This window comes from Ictalurus furcatus, chromosome 4 (assembly GCF_023375685.1).
Source record: "Ictalurus furcatus strain D&B chromosome 4, Billie_1.0, whole genome shotgun sequence".
NCBI classification, from domain to species: domain Eukaryota; kingdom Metazoa; phylum Chordata; class Actinopteri; order Siluriformes; family Ictaluridae; genus Ictalurus; species Ictalurus furcatus.
In genome coordinates this window covers 26895127-26922572 of record NC_071258.1, presented here as the reverse complement: position 1 = coordinate 26922572, position 27446 = coordinate 26895127, and the positions used below count along the sequence as shown (strand labels likewise).

The window sequence follows — 27446 nt, the reverse complement described above, 5'->3', positions numbered from 1 at the left end:
ACTGGAACAAAGAACAGAAGAAGCGTGTGTGTGTGTGTGTGTTACCTTGTAGGAGTAGAGCACTTTACAGGTGAGTGGGTAATTCCTCAGTGTTCCTGAAGGACTAGAGCTGCTATCATCAAACTGCTCCATGTTTTCCTCCAGTTCCTCGCCTTCGTCTCGGTCCAAGTCCACTGTGGTCTACAAAAACACGACAGCCAAGCTCATTTACAAAACGTTCTCACAAAAACCTGACAGTCCTGAGGCGTTTGAAGGCTGTTTGCACACCTGCTGTCAGAAGAGCTGGAAGGTTAGCTCAGTGGGGAAAATGTCAGACAGAATAAGGCCACGTATTTATCTGTCGATGGGACGCTGTGGTTTTTTTTTTTTTTAGTCCAATTCCCACCCACCTGACTGGCCTTGCTATTGGACTAAAGCATATCAGGTGACCATGACCCCACCCCCATTTGACCGAAACATTTAGGTAAATCAGAAAGATTAAAAGTAAATCTGAAGGATTAACAGCCAGGGGACAGGTTTCATCATGCTTCCACAAGAGAGCTGCGACATTTCCAAAGCATTGGAGAAAAAAACTGATCTGAAGTCAAGCAGTCCCTGGGCATCTGTGTTAGAATAACACTTTAAATAAATACTACAATGTAGATATGGTAAAGTAGAAACATTTAGAGCACATTATATTTCCTGTGATACACTAGGCAGTGCTTGGAGTCTTATCTTTCCTAACTCTAACCCTAACCCTAGCATTTACATACAAGTTCAACCTGGACTGTGAATGAATGAATATGCAAAAGAGGTGACTTAAGGGCACTGCTGTTCAAAAAAACTTCCTTTTATGGAGTTAATTCAACAAATTAACAAAATGTGTTGAGCAAAAGTATCAATTGTAAGCAAATAATTAGAATCAAAATAAACCTAATAAAAAAAAAAGCTGATTTAGGCTGTTTAAACATCAGGCATTTTTGCTCTACAGAAGGAACACTGGACTTTTTTGCCAATATGGAAAATAAAGTGGCTCACGCAGTGTGCACATTGTAACCACTGAGTTCTACCTAGTACAGGCTATCTAGCCAGTACTACTTTACTAGTAATAATAATAATAATAATAATAATAATAATAATAAAGATTCTATGTATCCTAGCAATGAGGAGGCAGCTTGTCTGAGCTTTGGCTTAGGAAACAATAAAATTAAGAGGAACACTTTCCTGACTAGATAGCATTTTGACCACTGTATGCCTGTGACATTCAGATACCAATTAATATCCCCAAACTAAGGCTGGGCGATGTGACATAAAAGATCATATCATGATACTTGAGGACATTTCTACAATACACAACGTGTATCAGGATATGTAATTTAGCTAACAAATTGTCTGCAAAACAGTAGCAAAATAAACGATAGTATATACACGAGTGGGACGATACTTTTCTTTAATGCCTACAAAGACAAAAAAGATTAAGTTAATTTTTTTTTTTTTACGTCAGGTCATTGGCATCCATTCAGTATCATTTAACATGACATTATTAAAAACGTAAAAAAAAAAAAAAATACATCACCATACCAATGATATCTTAGAAATTTGTATTGTGGAATTATTTATCGTGATATCCATATTATATCGATATATCGCCCAGCCCTACCTCAAACGAACCAATTTTTTAGTTATTAAGTTTTTTAGTTGCATTGCAACATTAAAATACTGACAGTGAAATATCTCTGACTGAACATATCATTAAGATGTTCATATTTGCTCACGAAAAAGGCTTTTCCTTTTTCAGCACTGTAAACCGTGTTGTTTTTTTCCCCGCACCCAAGCTGTGACCTGATGCTTTTCTAAAAGTGTCAAACTTTTTATTATATATATATATATATATATATATATATATATATATATATATATATATATATATATATATATATATATATATATATATATATATAATTTTATCAGCAGAGACTTTGGTGGGGCAGGACAGCATAGCCTCAAACTAAATTAAAGTTGAGAGGTTATCATGCTTTGAATCACGCTATATCATAGTCGACATCATACGGTCGTCCAGCACACAATCTAACAGCTCGTTTTGAGCAGTTCAAGACGCACCTTTGAACAACTGTGTTTGATACAGCAGGCGTGTTTCCCGTCAAGGCGCACACAGAAGAGCTAATATCATTCATCAGGGTTGCCAGGCTTCAGTAAAATTTCCAGCCCAACTACATCTCAAATGCTACACAAAAGATCTGAAACTAGCCTAGAATATTTCAGCATTGAAAAATGGAGACACATTTAGAGTGTATGTACCTACACTTTATTTCTGATTACATGCTATAATACAGTCCCATCCGAAGTGTTGGAGCAGCGAAACCAATTCTAATATGTTCGCTATATATTGAAGACAATTGGGTTTGAGGTCAAAAGATGAATATGAGATGATGGAGCAGAACTTCAGCTTCCATTTCCTCATATTCACATCTAGATGTGTTAAACAACACAGAACATGGCATCTTTAGTTTGAACCCACCAGTGATCAAAAATACTGGAACATGCGACTGACAGGCATTTCTTGCTGCCCAGGTGTGCCCTGTTAGAATGACTGTTTAAAGAATTAATAGCTCTGTACATCTAATCTTGGATGCAAACCACTCATCAGCAGTAAGAATTGGAAAGCCAGATTTGAGGTCGCAAAGAAATACAGGAAAGAGCCACAAAAGTTCTAGAACGAAGACTAACCTGAAGTGATGGAAAAGCCAAAGTGTGGAGAAATAATGTATCTGCTCTCCAAAACATAGAAGCTCATCAGTCAAGCATGGTGGAGGTAATGTCATGTCTCACTAATCTTTATTGATGATGTAACTCATGATGGTAGCAGCAGAAGGAATTCAGAAGTTTACAGAAACAAGCTATCTGCCAATTTACAGAGAAATGCATCCAATATAATCAGGAGGAACTTCATCATGCAGCAAGACAATGATCCAAAACACACCACCAACACATCAAAGGACTTTATCAGGGGGAAAAGTGGAAGGTTTTAGACTGGCTAAGTCAATCACCAGACCTTAACCCTGTTAAGCAGCATTTCACTTCCTGAAGAGGAGGCTGAAGGAAGAAACCCCCTGAAACAAACAACAACTGAAAGAAGCTGCGGTACAAACCTGAAAAAGCATCATAAAAAAGCAACAATGTGGTGATGTCAGTGTGTCACAGGCTTGATGCAGTTATTGCATGCAAGAGTTATGCAACCAAATGTTAAGTGTTATTTACTTTAAGACTTTCAGTTCCATTACTTTTGCTCGCCTAAAAATTAAGTGGTCTGCCACCAAAAGTGCCATGTTCTAAGCTGTTTAAAACATCTAGATGTAAATATCAGGAAATGAAAGCTGAACCTTTGATCTATCTTCTCATATTCATCTGTATAGCGAAAATAACAGAATTGGTCTTGCCGTTACAATAGTTTCCGAGGGGACTGTATAAGATCATGGAGGCTGTGGAGTAGTTTTTAAACTGGCAACCCATTAACTGTTCTGTCCATCTGAGCACAGGGCAGTGTGATTCATGCCACATTGGACCTCTATAAGCCCTTGTTGCAGTTCCCACTGTTGACCACTAGGTGCAATAATAACTGTGGAACTAACTTGGGCAGTGAGTATGCTGACAGTTAGAAAGGCGAGCACAGGAAAACTGGAAAATCTGTCAAATGGCAATTAAAAAAAATTGTTGGTCAATCAAAAGAGATAATTAGTATTTTAAAATGTATGGGACTGTGAATGAGGTCTTTATGAAGATTGTTGGATGGCAGATATACATGACGACACTCCACCTGCCCCTATGGACGAGCTGCTACTGACTTTTGCAGAGAATTTTTTAAATTTTGAAAAAATGTCTGCATTCTGTCCACCTTAAAGTCCCCGTGAAGTGCCTCGAAATGCGCAGTGCTATTCGAGGTGTTGACATAATTTCCATTGAAACAGGAAGTCAGGGAGGGACATAGGGTGGTTCCTCCCCCTTTTTAAATAGCCAGTAGCGTTTAGCTTACCTCACAGCCCGGGCTGAACCGTGCTTGGCAGTTAGTACCATTGGAAAAAATGTCTGTCACAAAGCTGTGAGCTGGCACAAATACCTCCTTCTTCAAAGCAAAGTGAAGGAATTCAAGCCATTTCCTTCTTAACCAACTTATAGTCGGTGTAAAACTGAATAAAACGCGTGCGTTCGACCAGACAAAAACACATTCACGACCCGTGCTTGCCGATATGATTCTCTCGCTCAACAGCAAGGTGATTTTTTATAACGTTAGGGACGGAACACTTCAGATTCTAGAGAGAGACTCTGATAAGATGCTGAAGTGCAGAATGATGTCATCAAAACTGTACTACATATTGGTGGTAGAGAGAGACTGTACATTGTCAATGCATATATCTTCTAAATGCGGATTTTGTCATTGTTTTGGAGCAAACTAGCTTCTAGATAACCTTAAGGCCGACACATTCGTACAAAAAGCCATAAAACTTCCATTTTGATTTTATGGGGACTTTTAACTGCTTTATTTACTGTCTGCCTCACTGTTTTTTCCACCACCCCGACTATTCAACACTGCCTCACAGCAGCGACTAGTGAATGTAAAATTCTGCCCATCTTTTGCTCTCCGCTTTCCTTATTCGTTCATTTTTTCTTTTACTGGCCTTCTTAAATGTCTCGCTTGAGATCATTCCTTCTTTCTTGATTTCTGCAAAGATTGCTTGTTTTTCCAGCATGTCTTACCCCACACGTTCTAGTTTTTTCAGGTCATAGTATTCCGAACGCCGGTTTATTGTAACTAGCATTTCCTGATTTTGGCCATAGCCTGTTATGAGCAGGGATTTACTTCACTATTGACCGTCTTTGCCTGTTCCATGACCTTGGTTATGAATTCTGACTATGTTTATAGTTTAAGCTTTAAGAAGCCGTAACATATTACTTCCTATATTTGTCTGACTTTTTCTTTTGCAGTCCCAATTTGCGATATTCACCTACACCATAAGTCCTCTGCTCACTTGTCTGTCTCTGTCTGTCTCGCCCTTATTTGTCCTGCTATATTTACTCTCTCTCTCTCTATCTTTCTCTCTCTCACTCTCTCTCGCTACGTGCTGCAAGCTGACGTGAGGTGAATACTAATTGAATTGGAAGGACAGTCCGTAGAAAGAGCTCAGAATCCAAGACAAGAGATGAACACGCTTCCAAATTCTGACCTCATGTTTACTTTCCCATCCCTGTAAAGCCGACAAGCAGTCTATAACCCCTAGTGGTCAAGCCAAGGGTGACTGCGATGAGGAAAACCGTCTCAGATAAGGGTAGAAGAAGTAATTGAACTATTCACGTCAGCCACTATCCATGTATTTGTGTCTCGAGCTTTCTTTTTTCTCACCTCAGTGGGTGTCTAGAGATAGATTTCTATGCAGTGGTTTTGTGATAACAGTGAAATCGATACACACTAGTTATTACTGCACTCATTATACTGTAGATATATTGAGCACGAGCTCAGGATGTGACGTGAATTTCAGATTGTAATGATGTGTGGCATCAGACCATCGCCTGTGATTATAATGTAATCAGCAGATGGCAGCAGTGTGTGGGAAACACTGACGTTTTCTCACTTTAATAAGGCTCATAAGCATCAAGCGTACATCATTCAGCCTGGCATTTCTAAAGAGCGCCGTTCTCCTCTCATCACCGGTGGTATCAATCCGCCACGAAAGCATGGTGCACTGGAGAGCGGAAAGTAAAGCCACCCCATCTGTCTGAATGTTAGAGTCACCTCGACATCAGAAAACGCACTGTCATAGAGTGTGTGTGTGTGTGTGTGTGTGTGTGTGTGTGTGTGAGCAAGGGGTTAGACTGAGTGCTGATCTGTCTTAGACTCATGTGCGTGTTTGTGCGACGAGTGTTTGTTCAGATACGTTGTAGTAAGCAACCTTCCAAGCTCCTACAGTGTCATGTGTCCCATATTCACTGCATAGGCTGCGTAAACAAATCCCACTGTCCTCTCTGGACATGTTCCAAATCACCCCCCCTTCTTACTTGCATAAACACCGTCACATCTCAGCATTATCAATCCACTGTGAATGACTTTATAGGTGGTATTGTTTTTAAACGGCACAGTTATGGGAACTATTTTAAGAGTGCGCTTGCTGTTGTCTCTGGTTTTGGACAGAAAAATAGTATGTGGTTTGGGACACATCCACACTGGACCGATGGTGCCGAGACCTTTGCAATGCTGTTTATGTGGCCTATATAGCAAATAAAGAATGCGGGTTGGGACAAGTTCACGGCAGAGTGATGATGATATCTTTCTGGAGGTGTCTGTGTCACCTGTAGTGTGTGTTTTGGGACACATTCACAGTAGATTGTGTTGCTGGGGCCAGTGAGATGCAATTTTTGTGGCCTATGTAGTGAATAGAGTGCGATTGAAAACACATCCACAGGGTACTGATGATCATGAGATGTTTGTGTTTTTATGTCTCATGTCCTGAATCGAGTGCGATTTGGAACACATCCACACTACACTGGGCTGATGATGGGGAAATGTTTGTGATGGTGTATATCTGGCTTTATATTTGTATGCTACATAGTGATCGAGTGTAGGGAACAGTAAGCAGGAAGCCATTGTCAACACCTGTCGCACTGAGAAGGGGTTGTATTGGTTCTTGAGCCTTAAGGATTACCCACAGGGTTATTATGGGATGGCAGAGTGCAGTGACAGCAACAACACGTTGCTGTATTTTGGGAATACGGTATAATTAAGTATGTAAAGAAGTGCTTACCGAGAGCGAGGGATCGTGGGTAGCGAGCGTGGGCAGCGTAGCCCAGCGCTCATTCTCCAGCTCCTCCATCACTTGGTTCATGGCACTCTTTAGCCACGTATCCACGGAAACGCCTACCTGTCTGAGCAGGTCCAGGCGAGCCTCTGCTTTCAGCTTCACTGTCTGGTAGATGGAGAAATAAAATGAACATCAGTACACACACACACACATACACACACACACACACACACAGAGGACATTGCTTTAAACCACTATTACAGAAGCATGACCCTTCAACAAGATCGCAAACAACCATCCTTTGCATTCTTCCAGAAGTTTCCATCTACAGTGAAATTTAGAAAAAAAATAAATGCACACAAATCTCTACTGCCATCTCCCCCCCAAAAAAGCACCACTTTTAAATAATGAATGCTAAGTACACTTCCTGTCAGTGCTTGACTGACGAATGCCGACGACGTCCTGCTTTCATGACCGACTACCAAAAAACCCAAAAGCTTAACATTCTCATGCTGACCTTTTACTCTCTTCTTTAATTCCTCTCTTCACCAATAGTTATCCATTAGCTCCTAATGGGGCAATTAAATATTCATCGGAGACTAATGGAGGATCGGTAAGGGAGAACTTATTTTAGCTGAAGAAAGAAAAACATTAAAGCAGTTTATTACATGGCGCTTGGTGGAGAACTCTCAATTATAAAGTGCCTTTTAACCGCAGCAAAATGTCTTGAGAACATAAATATTGTAACTACATTACAGATTTGTATGTATACAACATTACGCAGATGATTAGCAGCTATAATTGGACAGACTGCAAGAACCAGCCTGGGCCAGAAGGGGGAGCCATTCCGCGGTCAATTCTGATCAGTTCAAACTGATCATATTCCTTGGGCTGGGTGATATATCTATATAATGTCGATAACATGATAAATGATTACGCGATACACTTTTCGGAGATATCATTGGTATGGTGATGGATTTAAAAACATTTTTTAAAATAATTACAAATTGAATGGTACTGAATGGATGTTGCTGATTTTATGTATCTTTGTAGGTATTAAAGAAAAGTGTTTTTTTGTTTAATTTACTACTGTTTTGCAGACAGTTTGTTCGCTAAATTATATATCGTGATACACGTTGTGTATTGTAGAACTGTATAATATTTGTGTCACAATCGCCCAGCCGTACACATTACCGTTAGCCTTTCTTTTCACTTCTACAACTTACATAATACTTAACACTGGTTTTAAAACTACATTAGTGACACTAGTTCAGTTCATTTTTTGAAAAGAATTGTAAGAAATGTTACTCTAGTTTCAAGTTTGCATATGCAGTGGGCTTAGGAATACAGACTTAAGAATTATTCAAGAATTCAGAAACATAAGATGTACCAGAGATGTAACACCAGATTATTAGTTTCAGTGAAGCAGACAGGTTTCGGTTGTTAGTGTTAACACTTACTTGCCTGAAGGCAGCTGTCTGTATTGTACAGGAATGATTATCATCAAACACGACGAAAGGAAACCAAATTATAACGTAAACATTCCTCATCTACTATGCATGTTATATAGCTGCAAGTTTTTTTTTTTACCCCTTATTATCGTAAACTAATTCTTCAGTTTTAATTAGGTGCCATTCACAACGGTGTCCCTTCGCCGTACTGTCTTGGTTGAACAACCTCAGATATTAGCATAGTGTTATGTTTACATAGCTAGCTAAACACCCAACTAAATGGTTAGATCTGATTGGAACTGGAATACTAGTGTTCAGATTTTTCATCAGTGAATATCTGACTTTACGTAGCTAGATATATTCAGTAGCACACACACACACACACACACACACACGTAACCCTTACCTCAGCTTTACGAATGTGCTCTTTGGCCTCCTCTATTTTGAACTCGAGTTCGTTGCGGCTCTGTTCTGTGGGAGGAGTCCCCTGTCTCTCGCACTCCTCCAGTGTCTGCAATTACAAACCCATCACTGATGGTCAATACGTATCGCCCACCAGCCATGCACCCAGTGTTTAACTCTGCACATCTAGTGCTTCAAATGGAAACAACTTCTGGGAGCAAAAAAAAAAAAAAAAAAAAAAAAAGAACACTATCCTTTCCCTAAACAGAACTGTAACAGAGCTTCAACCCACCACCCGAAATCTTTCCATCCCTGTGGAAGTAAACAGTATCCAAAGTACGCAGGAAGTCACCCAATCACACCCAAACACCTGGACAAAGCTCGGGTCTGACTCTACGCTAGTAGAAATACGCAAGGAGTTAATAAAAACCTATAAAGGGCTTTCCTTTATATGGACAATAATGCCTCCTGGAAAATTTCTGGCTCGTCTCCTCTTCTCCGATTACAACCACACCCCCTTTATTACAACCACCCATCTTTGGGCAGTAATTGCAGTCCAGGGTAGCACTGCTGCAATGTTCAGCTTGATGAAAGTGCAATGCAATGCAACAGGGAATTACATTTACTGTCTTTCAAAACTGATAGCTTTTCACAGAATACATAAAGCAATGTAAGACCAAAAGAGCAAAAATGTTCTGGTTTTCAGTGTACTGCGCTGTCTTGATTTTCTATCTTAAACAAAATTGCACAGTCAAACGTGCGTGTGCCTCACCCGTTTATAGTGGATGATGTTTTTGTGCTCTCGGGCTACACGTGTCGCCCACTTCCTGGCTTCCTTGTTGAGGCTGTGCTCCTCCGTGGTGCCTGTCTCCGACTCCAGTTGCCGGCTCTGCAACACACACACACACACACACACACAAGCATGTACACTGGTTACCAGGCTGACAGACATCAGTATCTAGCTGGCACACATGAACTTAACTCTTTTTATCCAACCAAAAGGTCATGCTAGTTCCATAAGCAGATCCTACACCATGTTTAAATTCTTTCCTCAGTGAACCAGAAAAAAAATGAGCACGAGGACCAAGAGAATTCATCACATGGAACATGCAGGAATGAAGCAGGCAGACATGCAGAGAAACAGACTGTCATCAAGACCACATTAATATCTGTGCTGTGCTTTAAAACCACTGGGAATGGTAATGTTCAGCGTTAGATGCCTGTTTTAAAGCTTTAAATGCCAGATGCCATCCACAATTTCCCATCTCTCCTGACTGCTTGCTGGGCCTCCTTTGGATACATTTATTTCCTTCCAAAAACCTGGAAATGAATGCGAGCAATTAAGCCAGTAGTTGCAAACGTTAAAGTTTGATTGATGCTGATGTTAACGTTAATATGGACGCTCTGCGTGGCTTTAAAACAGAACCGTTTTAATCGGATATTCTGTTCGTGATTATAACATAAACATTCCTCATCTACTATGCATGAGCCTTTCATATGATTTATACTGAACTACTGATTTTTTTTTCATATGTACATAAAATATTTACATGTTTCCCAGAAGACAAAATAATAAATGTACACTGATCATCCTGCTCAAAAGTTTACACCCCCCTGACTCTCAATGTATCGTGTTACCTTCTTGAGCATCAGTGAATGTTTGCACCTTTTGTAATAGCTGTGTACGAGTCCCTCGATTATCTTCTGTGTGAAAAGACAGAACTCAACATCTTTACTGAGAAAGAATGTGCAGGACCTGGAGGATTTTTCTGAAGATCAGTGGGCAGTTTAACTGCTCAGGACAAAACAAGGGACTCATGAAGAACTATCACAAAACAAACAGTTGTCGATCAACTAGGTAACAACATACAGTATTAAGAATCAAGCGTGTGTAAACTTTTGAACTGGTTCATTTGTGTAAATTCAGTTAGTACTGTGTATTGTGAACTATACAGTATGTAAACATCTGTCATGTGAAATGTCTTATTCAGGGCAGAATTAACTAGAAAACGTAATGCAATTTTAATTACCGGTATCCTTTTTGTTTTTTATTATGTAAACTTATGACCTCAACTGTAGCTTCAGCAAATCATGAGAAAAGCACACTTAGTAAGGTTTTAGAATTTTTAGGCAGACCGACTGTTTTTCCACTGCATTTGTTTAACTGGCCCCTTACCCAACATGATTTTTACAGGCAGACAGCCAAAGCAAGATTGAAACGTAACCCAAGTAAAAATATTTCCATTATGGACAGAAAAAATCCAATTTTGGTCAACATCAGATGATTTTCCAGCTTTCAGTGACAACGAATTCAAAAGAAAAATTTTTTTTTAAACAGCTTTCCCCAAACCACTACACATACAGTATATTCAAATGTTCCGGATAGTATCTGATAGAATATCCTCAATTGTCTTCAGTCCATCCTGGCACCTCTTCACTTAAGTATAATGACCTAAGTGCAGATCATCAGAAACCTCACACTCAGACACACTCAGAGATCATAAATGCACGAATGATAAGACACACAATATGTAAGCAAGGTTCTGCTTCAATAAGACTTCCTGTTAAGGTGTGTATGTGAGCGAGTATTCCAAACTGTGTGATATTATATGTCTTGGTCTGGATGAGGATCAATGCAAACTGCATTCAACAATTTAACAGCAGCAGAGAATCCCACATTAGTCAGAGGACACAGGAAGCAAAAAGCACTACATGACTACATCAGATAATCATCTGAAGATAAACACAGTGGACGCAGTTTAAACGATTCTTTTTTTTCTGTCTGGGTGAGCTTTACGATTAACCTCAGTCAGAAGGGCACTTTCTGGAGAGATGGTGTACTGATTAATACTCCACAGAGACATTCACATCAGCTTTGTGTGTGTATATACAGTGTATATACAAATAAGTATTGGACATGTCATTTTTTTCAGTAAATATATTTCCAATGTGGCTATTCACATGAAATATTTTCGAATATCCCATTCCATCAATATGTTTTGCAACAATAAGGTTGTGAAGGTCTTGGGAGAGCTCTTTGCTTTTACCCATCATGAGATGTTTCTTGTGTGACACCTTGGTAACAAAAAGCCTTTTTATAGACCATCAATGTACTAACCCAGCTGAAATTAATTTGCACAGATAGGGGGTATAATTACTTACGGATTTCAGCTGGTTCCTTGCCTTGGATAACTGCTTTTTCTTAGCGTGTTCAACACTTTTTTCCTGTGTCATTTCACTTCATTACACATAACTTTATTTATGGACTTTAATGTTGTGAATTTCCAGATTTCTTGAGTTAATACTGATGTCTGGTGAAAATTTCATGTGAATAGCCTCATTGGAAATATATTTACTAAAAAAAAAAAAAATGTTGACGCGTTCAATACTTATTTCCCCCGCTGTATACAGCCTTGAATACATTTTGAATTGAGAATCGTTAGAAACGACTATCTTATTGGAATAATCTAGAGCTAATCTAATCGAAAAAGGCCAGGATCAGTATCACTCTAATTAGGCACTTATAACACACCACATATTTATATTATAGTTAATACTACCTCTAAAACTATCTATGAGTCTTGAGGCTTAACAGGATTAATAAAGCACTCGGACTCTTTAGGATCTCATTAGGATCTGAGAGTGAGCAGGTAATAAGTTCCCCAAAGATTTAGGATTCCTGATTTAATTGCTATTCAAATACAGACCCAAAAATGACGGACTCACAGTGTACGTGTTATACATGTATCATATACAGTATTGCGCATATATAGAGGTCTTAGGCACATAAAGAAATCCTGTACAGAAATGCTGCCTTCAAAAATAATTACATTAACCGTTTTCTACATAAAAAAAAATCTACTATAAAGAGCAGTAGACTGCACTAAACTAAACAAAGACAATATTTGGTGTGACAAGCTTTGCCTTTAAAAATGAATCAGTAGTTTAGGATACACTGTGCAATTTTATAAGGAAATTATTAGGAAACTGGAGACTTCTGGAGACTTTGTCACAGTTGCTTCGGTTCTTGAAGGTAAAACCTGATAGCCAGTATTCAGAAAATGTTCAAACATTTTGTGTAACATTGAAGTTTGTTTGGAAAAGTAATGTGTAAACTGTGTAAATGTTGTTGGAAGATCATCAGGTGCGTATTGTGCGATTGTGTACACATAGCTATTGGGTGGAACTGACTGGAAATGGAAGAAAACTGGCTAAAATGCTAAATACTGAATCCCAGTACCAAACTACCAGTACTTTCTAAATAAAGGGTTTCTGCTTTCCAGTGAAACGGGATAAACAACAAAACTAACACCCATCCATTTTCAAACCCTTAAATTCTTAAACTGTCTGACACTGAAACAAACAGTGGCTAATTACTGAGGCGTTAATCGATCACCTTATTCTTAAACTGTTCACTTAAATAACTTCATAATCGAGATCTAAACAGCTTACATGCCGTATTATTGCTATGAAAGGAAAAGCCTGTGACTGAACAAAGCCAAACAATTGTACAATTCTGTCATTGCTTAGCACTTTCAATCGACCATGGCATATTAATCTTTATGAATAACGTGATCTTCAGTGGCATCCAAGATTAATATTGTATTTAAAAAGGTTGACCATGTGTTCTACAGGGTGTCCCAAAAGTCTCCATACACTGGGGGAAATGAACACTTTTTAGTTTATATTATATAAAGTGCTAAGCAAAAGAAATGCTGTAGAGCAAAGATGGCTTCAAAAATAATGAAATGAAATGTTTCTACATAAATGAATTCAATACTATAAAGAGCAGTAAACAATAATAAATGAAACAAAGTCAATATTTGGTGCGACGACCCTTTGCTTTAAAAAAATTTAATAAAAGAGTAATGTCAAGTACACTGTGTGCAGATTTATAAGGAAATTAGCTGTAAGTTTTATTGAGCGTCTTGCAGAACCAGCCACAGTTCCTCTGGAGACTTTGTCTGGTCACACATTTTTGCAGCAAAACCCAGCAGCCTTCATTGTGTTTTTTGTCTGAAAAGTGTCTCTTTCCACTTAATACGCTGCTTTCTATTTGACTGCCATACAAACATTTTTCTGTAATATTTAATTTTGCACAGTGCTGTATATTTTCAGGTAGCCTTTAAAGTGCACCTATTATGGTTTTTCAAATATTACCTTTCATGGAGTGTGTTATAGAGCTGTTTGTGAATGTAAAAAGTCTGCAAAGTTTCAAAAATCAAAGCACACGACAGAGTTATTGACTCCCAAAAGAAGGAATCGATTCTGAACAGCTGAAATGAGTCGTTAGTAATTCCAGACTTTACTTCCTGTACTAACCTACGTAGGTTTGTAATAAAAATCCAGAACAGACGGAGCTGAAACTCGTTATGGTAGTGGACGTTTCCTTTTTGAAACACGTTGACAGCGGTAGACCAATCACAACAGACTGGGACATCTGACCAATCAGAGCAGAGTATGCTCTCTGAAAGGAGGAGTTTAGAACAAATCCTTTAGAATGAATCATTTAACGAGTCGTTTGTGACACTGGGGGGGGAAAAGGTAATGCTGCAATTTAAATTATGAGCACATTAAAGTGTTTTTTGGTCTTAGATGCATGTAAATCTACTATATGAGACCTTTAAAACAAAATTAGGTTGTTTCAAAATGTTTCAAAAGCATAATAGGTGCGCTTTAAGTAAGCACGCCTTTGACAAAAGAAGAACGTATTGAAATCATTCTCATGGCTGGATCGGGAAGCACCCTGTACTTTCACTCTGGTTAACGGTTTTCTACATTAAGCATAATGCAGACTTCGACTACCTGCTGATTGTGGTGCAGAGGGATTTGCACCTTACTTCATAATCTATCTAAAGCGAGTGCTGCAGCAGCACTTCAGCTGTTTAGTAGATCCAGCTCTCACCTGTTCATATGTACACTCTGCTCAAACAGATCCACTTCCAGCGCTTCCATGGCCATCGATGCCATCGTGTTGTCATCTTGTAGACTGCCAACTACGCTGCATTCTGGAAATCTGAGCCCATCATTCGCGGTCTCCTCCACTGCTATGTCGGATTTCTCATTAACATGACATTGATTGTCATCGTAACTGAGCTAGCAATAACAGCGTAGGAGTCGAACTGAATCGACTCCTACGAACTGAATCGAATCGAACTGAATCTAAACCGAGCCACACGTTCTTAATTGCATTTACAGTCGAACGCCAATTACAGACGGCGATGTGCGTCAAAAACGTCAAAATGTGATATGAATGCGAAACAAACAAACAAAAAAAGTGTATGTTCGGTTCATTACATACGCGTGAATGAAAACCCGGTCGCAGGATATACTTAAATGCTGTCAGCGTCGGAGCTGTGAATGTGTGACGAATATCTAAAACGACACTAGCTTTGCCGCGGGAATATTAACTCGTAATTTTAAGACGTCGTTTGGAGATACTAAGGGATAATCTAAATGAGATAAAGTTCTCATTACTAAAATCTGGTCAGTGGTATCGTTTTGTCTTTTGGCTGAACTGGAGTTCTGCTTATATAATTCCTGTTTTTTTTTTTTTTTAAATCGCTGTTGCTAACAGGACTGAACCAGGACTTTCAGGCTGTTGGAAATCGCACTGCAAGTGCTAAATGAATGTATTTGCATAGACACCACTTTGTATTCTACTCTTTTAAGCAAAACCATCCCAAATTGTATATTCATTAAGGCAAAGATGCAAAACTGGACAAGATGTGCTGTTTTGTTCCTTTTAAGATGCATTCTTCAGTAGAGCCTGTAGATCAATAAACCTTCATATTTTTGTGTGTGTTATCAAGCTGTACACAAGCAAACATTCAGCAAATCAGGGCCTGTGTGTCTGTGTGTGTGTAGACATATACGTATATTGTACTCTGTTTGAAATAGTAATGGGGTTTAACTCAGTGCAGCGTCCAGGGGTTTACGAAAAGGCAGTAGTTTAAATTCTATCACACACACATACACACACACGCGCACACACACACATACACCTTTCTGATAAACCTGCTATCTCTATCACGTCCCAGCATTATCATACTGCATATTTTTAAAAATATAATACATGCAATGGAAACAAATGCATTTTCTTGCAGTATAGACCAAGTGCATGATGGGAGTTTGTTAGCTGTGTGTCGCTCTACCTGGGCCAAGGTCATTCTCATCACACTGACTGCCGATGGCTCAATGTCCACCAACTGCTGCACGGAGCTCACAGTCTGAGCCAGGAGTCCGCGCGTGTGGACACACACACACACGGACACACACACACACGGACACACACACACAGAGGCAGCATAGGGAAACAAAGTTCAGAAGAGGAGGAAAAGAGAGATTAGTGGCAGGAAGTCAGTGGCAAACGTTATCACGTTTTCAGATGGTAAAATTGAATACAGTTCAACTCTCAAAGCAGAACAGCCCTGCGACACGTACAAAGCAACGGGATAAAGATCAGAAACGATTTGAATGTCAGAGTTAACAAGCTGACAGCGTTACAGGGGTGAGAGCAGGATAGAAAGAGAAAATGAAAGGCTGAGCGAGAGATTGAAGGATGAGCTGAGAGACGGATGGAAAGAACTACAGAGAGGAAGATTTAATCAGCCTGAGGCCGAGACAATAGACAGGACAAAGGGACCCAGGGAGAGAAACAGGGAATAAGAGAAAGTTAGAATGAGAAAGTGGTAGTATAAAGGACTGACAAGAGAAACATACAGAGAGAGAGAGAGAGAGAGAGAGAGAGAGATAGGGGGGTACAATAACGTGAGAGAGAAAGTGTGAGAAGTAAAACGAAAGGAACCGGGCGCAGGAATGTGAGACATAGATAGAAAATGTAATGAGAGCGAGATCGATTGTGAGAAATAAACAAAGAGAGAGAGAGAGAGAGAGAGATTATAGATTAAGTAGAATAGATTAATAAACCGATTAAGACATAGATGGGGAGTGAAAACGTGAGAGAGGAATTTAGGAATTTCGAATTTAGTAGACAGGACAGCAAGATAAGGAGAAGATGAATAAAAGAGGGAGAGAGAAGGAGAGAGGGATGAACTGTTAAAGAACAGAAAGAAAGGGAGAGAGAAAGAAATAGTGCGAGAGGGAGATGGAGCAGAAAAGAAAAGGAGAGACTGAATAAGAGAGAGAGAGAGAGAGAGAGAGAGAGAGAGAGAGAGAGGTGGAGTGCATGTACGAGGGAGGTGAGTGAAAAAGAAAAAGAATAACAAAGGATGTGAGGCACAAGAAAAGAAAGATGGAGAGAATAACAAGGAGTCAAAGAAAGAAAGAGAGAAAAAAGGGTGAGTGGACATATATAAAGGAGTTGGTTTTAGCTGTGAGAAAGGACAAAATGTCAACTTAAATACCAGGAACAAGCTTTATTTCAAGCTGAGAGAGAGAGAGAGAGAGAGAGAGAGAGAGGGTTTAATCAGAGCTATCGTTGTTTAGTCACGCGAGTGTTTCCGACACATCCGGAGGTGTCTGCTGCATGGGGTAAATATAGAAAATGAGGATGAGACTGCTGACTGAGTGTATGTGTGTGTGTGTGTGTGTGTGAGAGAGAGTTTTTTCTGCCCAAGGTGTGGCACGATGCTGAGGTGTATAGGTGTGACACTCATGGGTGATAAAGAGATAAAAACCAAAATTAAATGCAGTGGAAAGATGCGTCTGTTTTAAGAAAAAGCAAAAATAGCAGGCTTGAATTTTCCGGCAATTTTTCTGTCACGTGCGATGACGTCTCACGTCTCCTCTCTTTGTTACTCTCTCACAGGGTCCAGGTTCCATCAATGGGTTTCCTCCGGGTTTTCCAGTTTCCTCCCATATCCCAAAAAAATGCTGGTAGGCGACTCTAAATTGCCCCTAGGTATGAAAGGTTGTGTGTGTGTGTGTGTGTGTGCATGGTGCCCTGCGATGGACTGGTGTTCCAGTGACACCCAGTGATCCTGGGATAGGTTCTGGATCCACCACAACCCTGACCAGGATAAAGAAGTTACTGCAGATGAATGAATGAGTGAATGAATGTCACGTCTACCTTTATTCCGACCCTTTCTGTCTTTTCTATATAAATGCAGTTAATGACTGTAGCTCATCTGCTGTCATGGCCAATTTGTCAGCCCTTCTCAACACCGTCCATCAATGGAAAGAGACCATAGGACTAGATATTATTGGACAAAACACTGTTTCTGGAGGAAGCAGGCAAGATGAAGACCCAGAGCTGGTTTTTTACATATGCAGAATGAAAACAACCTCATCTACAGTACATCATACAGTACGTGAACTGTTATTGTGTGTGTGTGTGTGTGTGTGTGAGTGTGAGTGTGTGTCTCTCACTGTGTCACTGTCGCACGGTTGGAACTGTAAGTCCTGCACTTTGTGGAAAACAGGATTCTCCTGCAGGAACAGCTGCTGATTGAAGTCCTGCCCCACCTGGATCAGAGATAAAAGTTAGTTCGTGCGTGTACGCAATAGTGCCCTCAGAGCAAGTTTATGTATTTCAAAATGAAAAAAACAAAACAAAACAAAACAAAAAAAATCCCAAAGTGTTCAAATGATTTAATATTGAACATCCTAATTTCATTCACCTAACACAAGCCTACTGAAACATTTGATTCCCAACAAACGTTTGCCTAAATGAACTTCATCATCACGTTCCCTGTGTCTCAATTCACCTACTCGGACTAGGCACTCAAAAGGTATGTACTCTTTTTGTAAAGAAAAAAGTACAGATGTTTGAGTGTGTAGAAAACGAGTACGCAAGTACGGGGACATACAGCACTCACACATCATGTAAGGGAAGAGATTGCCGTTGCCTAGTTACGCACAACGTCACCGTAAACAAACATTTCAACTTTTATTCCTTACAGAATTTCTCCTATAGAGTTTCATTCTTTCAGTCTTTCCCTTCATTTATTTTTTACACGTTTCATTTACACCTCTTTAAAATGCGTCCGTGAATTCGCCGAATCACAAAACTCCTCCCTCCCTGCTTTCATTAACTGAAAAAGTGTTCACGGATCCACGCTTCGAAAATCTACGGGAAATACTAGACCATCCGGGTACCTCTGGGATACTCGTTTCAACATACTACGATTTGCGACACGCTCATTCTGATCTCTATTTGGGAGACACTATTTAGGATGGATAGAGGGGAGAACTGGGAAGCTGCGATTGTTTTGGAAATTTAATAAAAAAAACAGTATTACATGTCAGTCGTTAATGGTTTCCAACAGGTGTTTCAATTGGTCTGTGACTGAATACTAAAAGGCATTCTGTTATGAATATAATGCACTATGTAGAGCGAATGGGAAGTGTTTAGGAACTGAACTGTAAGGGCTATCGTCATGGTATCATGAGCTTGAATCATGGTGATGCCACAGTCATCCATGGGCAGGAGACAAGAGCAAAAACTGGTTGTGCTCTCTGGGCAGGAGAGACGGCATACTCTCTCTTTCCCGTCAATAACAATGACGCTAGCCAACTGCATGTGTATGTGGGGCTAATCACGCTAATCATGCCTGCGTAAGAGGGCAAATACAAAATGGGCCCAAGTCAACAAAACTGATTCATATTTAATCAAGAATCATGCAATAGCTAGCTGAAATTCACTACAGTCCACACATGGATACTTCCAAAGTACTTGCAGTTGGTGAACACACACACACACACACACACACACACACACACACAAAGAGCTACAGTATGTAACATAAGGAGCCCCAGGGACAGCAGGTTAGCCTGCAGATATATTTCTGAGTGCAGGGGAGAAGTCCTGTGGATTTATGTACACAGTGTGTGTGTGTGTGTGTGTGTGTGTGTGTGTGTGTGTGTGTGTGTATGCAGCAAAGGGAATTGCTTCATAGGAGAGCAGTTAATGGGACGCTGGCAACATACAGCTATTTCTGAGACTGAAAGGAGCACAGAACAGGGAAACACAGAGACAGATTGGGTGCTGATACTGAAATAAAAGGTGCGGGGTGTGTGTGTGTGTGTGTGTGTGCGCGTGTGTGCACGCATGTGTGTGTGTGAGATAGAGTGTGTGAGGGAGAGAAAGACAGAGAGACAGAGAGATAGAGAGAGAGAGAGAGACTCACTCGACTGGACTTGTCCAGCAGGAATTGGAATGTGTTGTGGACGGCCTGGAATGCTTCCAACTCTGTCCGGCAAAAAGACATCAAATAATCCTTCACGTGTTCATACACACTACCATCCAGAGCCTGAGAGAGCGAGAGACAGCGAGAGAGAGAGAGAGAGAGAGAGAGAGAGAGAGAGAGAGAGAGACAAAGAGGGCGAGAGAGAGAGAGACAAAGAGAGCCAGACAAAGAGAGAGACAGAGACAGAGAGAGACAAACACACACACAGATTATACAGTATTAGTATTTTGAAGGTGGTTTACAAGGACAAAGCGAGGAAGTCTATGGCGAGCTTGTGGTTCCTCTGTCCCGACGCAGTTCAGCAGAAATGTCCTGGCCATGTGTTTCTCAGTGTTGTGTAATCTTTGGATCAGAGCTGAGCAGCAGCTGCTGGGAAAAGTCAGCCAGTTCAGATTCCATGGCCTTGACTCGCAAAAACAAAAGTGAAAACCACCTTCTCTTCTCCGAACTAGAGCTTTAATCAGTCCGGAGTCTAAACCCGGCCCGATTCGCTGCACCAAGTTTTGAACCTAAACCTCAATACAGCCGGACAAGATTCATCCAAACCTGAGCGTGACCTGATTCCCTACCAAACAGACGTGTCAGTCAAAAGTAAATGTCACTTTAACATAGCTAATCGATGCCTTCAAATAAATAACACCCCAATACATGTGCGCCTTAATAAACTTTACACAACCTACGAATGTGTTGTTCTCTGGGCAATGGCACACAATAATACAGTGTAATACAGTCAAATCCATCTAATCCAGATGTTTCCAAAGTAGGGACCTGCCACGCAAAAGAACAACTTGAATTAAATCTACACAGGCAAAGATAATCTTAACACGTGATTCAATTGATGTATTTTATCACAAGACGCTGTCTGACTATATTTTTGTGAATATATTTTTTGCTTTTTGCGATATATCCGATCACAATACATCACAATATTTCGAAAAGTGACAGTATTTATAAAACTAACAGACATTTGACAACATGACAAAGTGATTCATATGTACTACTGAAATGTTTTTTGATTTATTAGAACGGTTAAGTAGGCCACAAACAAACAAACTGGAGAACATAAGAACAACAACAAGAACAATGCTTTATAATGAACAGTGGAGATGCTAGTAAGGCAGCAGTCCAAAAATAGCCATTGTTCTTACAATCCCATTTAAAAGATCCATAGAACTCACTCGAAAACAATTATTTGCTGATCAGCTTCTCATCTTCATTTTGCTCATCACCTACATGTCCTGACTGGCTGGATATTTGTTTGTTTGTTTGTTTATTTATTTATAGAGGCAAGTAGTGATATTCAGGGTGACCAACTCCACTGGCTACAGATTTACCAAGCCTACCAAGTCATTTCATGGACTGCGAGTAAGGGCAGGTATTAAATTTGCAGAAGCTTGTTTCCGTTTCTGAATGCTGAGAATGTGTATTGAAATGATGCCTTAGCAAAATAAGAAACCCATGACTTAGTATTTCCGCACTAAAGCTGGTTTCAAGGAAAACAGGATATATTAACATATGAACATATTCCCCCCATGTCCGCACTTCCAATACCAAGACTTATTCCATATACTGTATAAACACATTTAAACAGAACACACTCTTGGCTTAGTGGTTAGCACGTTTGCCGCACACCTACAGGGTCGGGGGTTTGATTCCCACTGTGGCCCTGTGTGTGCGGAGTTTGCATGTTCTCCCCGTGCTGCGGGGGTTTCCTCCGGGTACTCCGGTTTCTTCCCCAGTCCAAAGACATGCATGGTAGGCTGATTGGCATGTCCAAAGTGTCCGTAGTGTATGAATGGGTGTGTGAGTGTGTATGTGAGTCTGCCCTGTGATGGATTGGCACCCTGTCCAGGGTGTACCCTGCCATGTGCCCGATGCTCCCTGGGATAGGCTCCAGGTTTCCCCATGACCCTGAAAAGGATAAAGCGGTATAGAGGATGGATGGAATGGACACTCTTGGTTTATTTAAGGTTCAGTTAAAAAAAAAAAAGTCTCACTGCCTTTAGTCTGCATTATTCTTGAATTTCAGCTTCACTCTCCCAGTAGTGTTCGAATCTCCAGATCAGTACATTTATAAATAATAAGTAAATAATAGCCATGGTATATTGTGAAAATGTCTTCAAGTATTGTGATCTGATATGATGTTGAATTTTATCACCTTGGTGTGCTGCCTTTTTCCTCCCCACACCCTCAGCGAATGGACTGAGCAACTACTAACTAGCAACTAACTAAATTGACCGAGCTATGCATGTATAAAATGGGATAATTAGGTCTTGTTTGTGAAGTTTTGTGTGTGTGTGTGTGTTGTAGGGTATTGCCAGATTGTGAATCAGTGCATGCTTCCTTTTGATAGGGAGGGAGGTCTCTCTCAACTCTTAGTCATCTATTCTGTTATGTCTCTGTAAGTTTGTGTGTGTGTATGTGTGTGTTTCCTGGCTCATAGATTATTCTATGATTTGCTACCTTTGCTCTCAAAGCAGAGGGAAAACTTCAACTTCCTGGTTTTGTCAAGAAGTGAGAACATGCACAATGATTGATTCATCCCAGGTAGAAGACGATTCCAAGCCAAATATGGATGAATATAGCGACATATGGGTCAGTTATGTTATAATAATGGCAAGCGTACAGTTTAACATGCTGGTTAAGGTTTTTTAAAGGATTTAGAATCTGGACCAATTGCAGCGGATCGTACAGTATCTAACACTTGCGTCAGCCTTCTGGTTCTGGTCCATTTTAAGCCCGAGATATAGTGCGGTCTCTTCAGAGTTGAGTCCTGGTTGTGTTCTGGCAGACGGATTCCAATGAATTTGGTGTGGATCAGTGTCAGTGTGGATCAGTGGTGGTATGTGGTCCAGATGAAAAGTTTGGTAAGTGTGCGCCAGCATTTGGGCCACGACTCATAATTTTTATAGACAAACCACTTGCACAGCAAAGTCATTCCTGACAGAGGTGTGATTGACGGTTGGTGCTGAGGGGCAGTAGCACAAGCACACAATGTGGTGACAAATAAGGGAAATCCCAGCAGTCAGGGTACTTTTAGATTATGAGCTGTTCTCCTTCTCTGGCCTGGACTTCCTGTCTGCAGATGACCATTTAAGGAAAAAACAGAGGCCAAAACTGGACAATGACTAAACCACTTCAGTGCTTTACCTGAAACCAGTCTCGAAATATGAATGTGCGGATTTCTCATGCTGGAGAAATGAACGCTCATGTTGGATTTATACAGCGTTCATTATGCTTCTTTCCACTTGCTACGTATAAAACATCACATGATTTTCATTCATCGTGACAAAAGCAAGGGCTGATGTACACCGTTGGTTTTTTCATCAGAAATATTAGATACTGTAAAAATGAAGATTTCTTTAATCAAGGCAGAATCACAACCCATCCAATAACGGATTTATTACCACATCCCAAATGAAGTGTGCCATAAGAATTAAAGTCTAGGAGATATTTTGAATTGTGTGATTGTATTGTATTATTATCCACGCAAAATCATGCAAACGCTGCAATATTCGGAACAGCTGGCATTTTTTCTAAATTACAGCAGATTTTCTGCAGATTTGGGCTAAGACGTGTCATGTGACGTCATCACAACGCACGTTCGGCCAAAGCCCTTTCTGATCCACGTCGATGAGTACAGCCAAAAGGTCTCTTATTGTACCGACAAACATCATTGTGAAAGACCGCACAAAACAATTTCGTGCAATTGCGATTTCGCCAATTCAAGTAAAAAAAAAAAAAAAAAGCACAAAAAAACGTGCACATTTTTGAAAAAAGCCGCAACAATCACAAAAAAAACTTCACAAAATCCTTTACGGACTGATTTCTGTCTTCCAGCATGAGCTAGAAATCAATTCGTTGCTTCAATAAGCCCCTAAATGAACACAGTGTGGCAAAAATTATGTATTTTTGTAGGCAACCCGACAATTAGCATCCCCCTGGTTCCCTCGACAAAAAAGCCACACGGATTATTGCAGAAAATAAGCTCTATGACCGGCAAAAGTTTATGATTCTTACACGTTTTGTTCAAGATAATCTTCACAAATGAACACAACGTCTATGAATTTTGAAGCCTAAATGCAATCGTAAAAAGTAAACAGTTAAAGGTGGTCTATAAACAAACTACACCACGGTCACATGACTTCAACATCACCACCAGTAAACTGTATAGCACTGCAAATTGAAAATACTATAAATTGCTAAATCTGCAAGTTGGAAAGTTTGAGTTGGAGTAGTTTGCAAGCGCGTGAGTATAAACACAACGAGACTGTAGTAGACGAGTTTTCCTGTTCGGCGTGATGACGTTTAATGTCCCCGACAACCTCCATAATCCCATTTAGCCACATTTAGCAGACGTCTTTTACAAGACACGTTCGAGACATTTAGCACTCTATAATGTGCTCAACAGAAAGAAAGACTGTAATGTTCTCATAATGCACTTATGCGTCAGCACTGACTACTGATACTGGTAGCGTTTAAGCCTTTTTATGTAAAAGCTTTAGATAAAAGAGTTTTTCAAATGCTGTGAATGTAAAAAAAAAAAAAAAAAAAAAAAAAGGTTCAGGAAAGGTTACATAAAAGATTGCATAAACAGGTAGTCTACTAAACATACAATTTTGTAGTTTTAGTACAATTGGATAAAATGTTGGCCAATTATGATATTAATCTGTTGGTTATATTTATATATTTATACATCTGGGAATGTGGTAGCTTGAATATTTAAAAAAAAAAAAATCCTTTAACCAGTGACCAAGATTTCTCAGGCATTCAGTTTTCCCCTCACGGTGAATTTGACACATTCTACCTTCATATGAAACGCGACATCTTTCAGCCACCTAATGTGGGAAGAGGATTTGAGATTTTTCCAGTTAAACAGGACGAGACAGAGCGCTAGCAGGAAGATAAGAGCAAAGTGGTAACTGTGGAAAATGTACTGAAACAGGGAAGAGGTACTTTTTTCATCTAATCTGCATATATTATCGTGGATTGTATTTTGTATAGTCGTACCTTTCTATTAAGTTGAACAATCAATAAAGACAACACAGAAAATAAGAAATGACAGCACAGTTCAGCAGTTCCGCTTCTGGTTGGAGTGATCACTTGGAAACCACTCACTGCTGCTGAGGATGGCCTCCACATGGACAACCTAAAGATACACTTAGAAACCATGAAGATGGCTTTGGACTGCAGCTGATATGAAAAGTTTTGCTATAGCGGCTTAGGACTACAATGCTAATGATCACTTTAGGACTATATTTGCCACAAACAGTTTTGCACTCAAGTCTCGATCAGTGAACAGTTGATAACTTCTTCAAAATATAATGAATTTATGCTTACACAATTGCACTTTTTGACTATATAGCACACAGTTATAGAAGGGATTTATTTATAATTGTACGATCTGGTGTCACCCAGATGAGGCGGGTTCCCTTTTGAGTCTGGTTCCTCTCAAGATTTCTTCCTCATGTCGTCTCAGGGAGTTCTTCCCTTGCCACCATCACCTCTGGCTTGCTCAATAGGAATAAATTTATACATTTAAAATTGATATATTTCTGAAAGCTGCTTTGTGGCATTGTTAAAAGCGCAAATACAGATCAAATGGAATTTAAGTGTAGCAGTTATGCAGTTAGACAACAGAGGGAGCTCTTGATATGGTAGCCCAGGCGGCCAGTACACTTCCCCTACAGTGCATGAGAGGTGTAGGAAAATAACAGAACAAAAGAGAGCAATGCAGCAAACCAGAAAAGGGAACACACTGCGAGAACAAACAACAAAAAAACAGACTAGAACAGACAAAGCTATTTGCTACACATGCAGTTTTTCCCAGTGCACGCTTTTGAATGCAGACAGTGACAATAAAAGACAGCAGGCAGAAAAGATGATGTCTCCTTAGTGACAGCCGTATCGAACCAACTGAACCAATGAAAAACAAGGAAGGTGGGCAGAAAGCCTGCCTGTGATTCGCCAGCTGGCGGCCCTGAAGCCCTGACTGTTCAGATATCAATAATTCACTGTGGGCTCCTAGCGTTTGGATCGCACTCGTACGGCCTGAAGTCAAACCCTCGTTAAGAAGCGGTGGAGAGGAGAGATCACGTAGCACTTCAGCCACACAGAGAGAACAGACCTGATGGCACTACAGCACCACAGTCCAGCTCACTAATGCTTTTAAACGCATTCACGCCAATCATTGCTTCTCAACTTGATGAGAAATCACCCAAAATTTTCACATAGCACTTTCTGTTTTCTTAGTAACATGACGAGATGTGGGTTTTTTTTTTGTGTGTGTGTGGGGGGGGGGGGGGGGGGGGGGGGGGGGGGGGGGATGGGGGCCATGGCAAGAATTAACTTGTTTCCTGAAATGTTCCACAACATTAAACGTAACTATAAACTGATTAAAAAAAAAAAGTATGACATCATTCTTTAATAAATAAAAGCATTTTTATAATTGTTGCTAAATTGCTGTGGTATAAGAGAAAAAATATCACTTTGGGACATCTCGTTATAGGAAAATAATCAACTTCGGGGTGGCAACGCATGGCGTTGTTGAATATTTTCCTATAATAAGCTCGTGTTTTATTCCTTATCATACTTCATCACTAATCATAATCATATGTCATCACTTCTAGCATGTGACTCAGGAAAGATATACACTTCTAGACTGAACCCAAATGTCTGAAGAACTGAATTATTAAACTGGCCCCATCAGGAACTGTACAATCTAACTCGCCTTCAGTTTTGATCATAGGCCAGGTTTACATTTGCTTTTACGTTCGAGTATGTGTACGTGAGCCGGCTGCGGATTTTACGTTCATTTGGTACATCGACGCTGTGCGTTGGAATACCATCATAAACAGTGGGGTGCAGTATGTGAACAATGCATACGTAAGTAAGATTTATTTATAAAGCACATTAAAAATTTGGATTGACCAAAGTATCGTGCCCCTCTAAGACAAGACATGAATTCCAAAATGGAAATAGCTGCTGGTAAGTAAGAGTCTAGAGGTGTAGACCGCAAATACTAGGTCACCCTTGAGTTTTAATTGTGATCTAGGGATAGCTAGTTTTTGTGATCTTTATACAATCATATGTGACAATACTGCAACAATATTTAGAGGGACCAGACCAGAGCTTTAAAAATAAACACATAGCAGTCATCAGGAAATATACTCTCTGCTGTTGCTACATGATTGGATTAATGACCTGAAATTAGTGATGGGAATTTTGCCTTTTTTCAGCGATTCGGCTCATTCGGCTCAACTCACCAACAAGAGTCGACTCCTTTGGCTCCCAAGTGGCTCACTGGCATTTTTATCTCTAAAATAGACCAAGTCTGTTATAATAAGCTCCACTATTCTGATTCTCCACTAGATTTTGGAGCGTGGCTGTGGGGATGTGCTCATTCAACCACCAGAGCACTAGTAAGGTCAGGCACTGATGTTGGGCGAGGAGGCCTGGCGTGCAGTCTGCATTGCAATTCATCCCAAAGGCGTTCAGTGGGGTTGAGTTCAGGGCTCTGTGCAGGCCATTCAAGATCTTCTTCACCAAACTTAGCAAACCATGTTTTCATGGACCTCACTTTGTGCACAGAAGCACTGTCATGCTGGAACAGGTTTGGGCCTCTTAGTTGCTTTTAATAAATAAATAATATTGTG

The 27446-nt window shown here is 40.1% G+C and overlaps 1 protein-coding gene across 2 annotated transcripts in view; it reads right to left on the bottom strand.

Moving 5' to 3' along the window:
* The window catches only part of LOC128606908 (F-BAR and double SH3 domains protein 2-like), a 114876-nt gene that overhangs the window by 8351 nt on the left and 79079 nt on the right, over positions 1-27446 (bottom strand). Inside the window, exons 9-15 of one of the 2 annotated variants that reach the window (XM_053623457.1) lie at positions 19732-19854; positions 17972-18067; positions 15796-15870; positions 9414-9530; positions 8646-8750; positions 6792-6953; positions 46-180 (exon numbers count right to left, since the gene is read on the bottom strand). In XM_053623457.1, the coding sequence (XP_053479432.1) occupies positions 46-180; positions 6792-6953; positions 8646-8750; positions 9414-9530; positions 15796-15870; positions 17972-18067; positions 19732-19854 (813 nt within the window). The remainder of the gene's footprint in view (positions 1-45; positions 181-6791; positions 6954-8645; positions 8751-9413; positions 9531-15795; positions 15871-17971; positions 18068-19731; positions 19855-27446) is intronic. The other variant, XM_053623458.1, reaches the window with a different exon arrangement.